General features: G+C 35.0%; 1 protein-coding gene across 2 annotated transcripts; it reads right to left on the reverse strand.

Annotated features, from left to right (window-relative positions):
* Positions 1-663: 663 nt before the first annotated feature.
* Positions 664-1,804, reverse strand: LOC112464371. 2 transcript variants are annotated; one of them, XM_025031321.1, is made up of 2 exons: positions 1,485-1,804; positions 664-1,402 (listed from the first exon to the last, which is right to left on the reverse strand). In XM_025031321.1, exons 1-2 carry the CDS (start codon positions 1,514-1,516, stop codon positions 667-669), a joined length of 768 nt encoding a protein of 255 aa, XP_024887089.1. In that variant the 5' UTR covers positions 1,517-1,804; the 3' UTR covers positions 664-666. The 2 variants fall into 2 exon arrangements, with proteins under 2 accessions (XP_024887089.1, XP_024887088.1); XM_025031320.1 differs by having other exon boundaries at positions 664-1,406; positions 1,485-1,802.
* Positions 1,805-2,212: the final 408 nt, after the last annotated feature.

The following is a 2,212-nucleotide window of genomic DNA, read 5'->3' on the forward strand; positions in this document are numbered from 1 at the left end:
GTGGTTAAGGCCATGGTAGAAATACAAGGGTATGCTCTTGCGCATATTTCCGAACCCAGCCAATCAGCGACTTTTCCAACCTTACGTCACACTGAGCGGCACATTTAAGCAGCGAATCTATAATAGTCATTTATAAAAGCATTTTGAGCGGACAATATGTGAATACAAAATAATGTTGATCATTTATGTGAGAGAAAATTCTGTTTTATAAATAAATAAATATATATGAACAAAAATATATAAATATAAAAAACGCACGTGACATACGGATAAACGCTCATCGTTTCCCGAATTTGTCTCTCGTTGTAGATGTTAGAAACGTTATTGTTATTTGACGAATTTTATAATTATTTTATGTGGATTTGTCTAAATATATGATATTACAGAAAATATTATTATTATTAAGAAAAAAAGAATTGTGTGCATTGAATAAAAATCATTGCGACGTACGGAAAAATTTCACATAAAACGAGATTTTAATTTCCAGTCATTTATTATTAAAATTCTGCGAATTATTAGTTTTAATCAAAACTGGTCGGAAAACGATTGGAAAAGAATTGTCAGCTGAGACGCAAAACAAAAATATATTGTGGCGTACGACATAAAGAACTATATATGCAGAGGAAAGATGCAGATAAAAGATCAAATAACAATAAATGCAAATATTTAATATACAGGTTTTTTATTAGTAAATTTTGACATCTTTCTTCTTTTTTGCCTGTGATTTGCGATTGCAATCGCTCGGTTCATTTCGCGCAGCCTAATATATGTCCTAGTCCTAATGAGGCATAGTAATGCCTCTCTCGGTATTTTAATTTTCAATTGTGGTTCTATTATTTTTGCTAAGTTTTGAAATATAAGATTTTCTTTATTCAAACTGGATCCGTGATATTTAGCAAACTCAATATTCATTATACGAGCACATTGTAATAATTTGTCACTCGGATACATACATTTTCCTCGCGAAATAACTTGCAGCCAATCTTGGTCACCCGTTGTTTCCAATTGACGCGTTTCAATACCTAATGTTTTATCTGTGCTTTTAAATCTAAATGCTACGTATCCGGCTATATATTTTGCTTTATATTTTGCTGGTGTCTGTTCTTCTGTACTGGACGATGCTGCTGTCTGTTCTTCTGTACTGGACGATGCTGGTGTCTGTTCTTCTATACTGGACGATGCTGGTGTCTGTTCAACATCCATCGAAACTTCATTTGATACAGGCAAAGGCATTGTTTCAGCTAACACATTTTCGTTTGATGTTAGTGGAGGTACTGCATGGAGATGCAACGTCGGGATAGCATCAGGATGTATCTTCCTAGTTCGTATAGGTGAATAACCTAGTAGATGTTCTTGTAAGGGCTTCGTAAAAGCTTCATCAGCAAAATGCTTCGAACATATCCTAGCTGAAGCAAACAAGGTTTAAGATTCTTAAATATATGCTTATAATAATAAACAAGAGAAATCTATACAAAAGTACAAACCATTTTTTGGTGAAATATTTTCTTTTCCGCATGCTTGACGCCACTTATTACACAGTGCTGGATCCTTTGGGAAGGAAAAATATTTTATTTTATTTCCTTCGATCTTTCTGGTCTTTGCCGGATAGTTCCCACACCCTTTCACATTACACGCCATTGCGTACACTGTAATAATCACAAACGAATTACTCGACATAAACAGCGAACCGAGCGAACGCAGCCATTGCGAATCACCGAGTACATCCGATTCATTCCGATGCTACACGAATATGACGTAAGTTTGTATAAAAGTGGTGGGAATGCGCAGTGGTCTGACACGGTATGAGCATACCCTTGTATTTCTACCATGGTTAAGGCGTGGTCATTCATTTTGGTATCTCTCTGGTTGATACTGGTTGATACCACGCTATACCCTGCTCTGAAGCAGGGTAGTTTTTCCAAGTCTGTGGTACGTAGCAAATACGCGCCAATTTATAAAATAAATAGTTGTAAGCAACGTGTGTGTTATGTCAACAGCTACTGCAATTAGAGGTTAAGTAAGGATCAGTATAAGTGTATGTAGTGTATTTAAAGATTGTATTACTCAACACTTGTTATTTATCAAGATTTATTAAAATAATAAGCAATATATTTATTAAAATAAAAAATATATTATCTTGCAGATCATGGATGGTGAAAGAGATTTTCAGTTATGTACGAACGACCATGGCCAACCGATCGTGGATGATCAG

Source organism: Temnothorax curvispinosus, unplaced genomic scaffold (genome assembly GCF_003070985.1).
Source record: "Temnothorax curvispinosus isolate PA1 unplaced genomic scaffold, ASM307098v1 QBEX01014168.1, whole genome shotgun sequence".
In the NCBI taxonomy this organism is placed as follows: Eukaryota; Metazoa; Arthropoda; class Insecta; order Hymenoptera; family Formicidae; genus Temnothorax; species Temnothorax curvispinosus.

Excerpts from the sequence above, each read along its gene's own strand:
- LOC112464371 (XM_025031320.1), bottom strand. The coding sequence starts at position 1,677 with ATGTCGAGTAATTCGTTTGTGATTATTACAGTGTACGCAATGGCGTGT. Across the intron at positions 1,407-1,484 it reads AAATATTTCACCAAAAAATG|CTAGGATATGTTCGAAGCAT; the intron begins GTTTGTACTTTT and ends TGTTTGCTTCAG.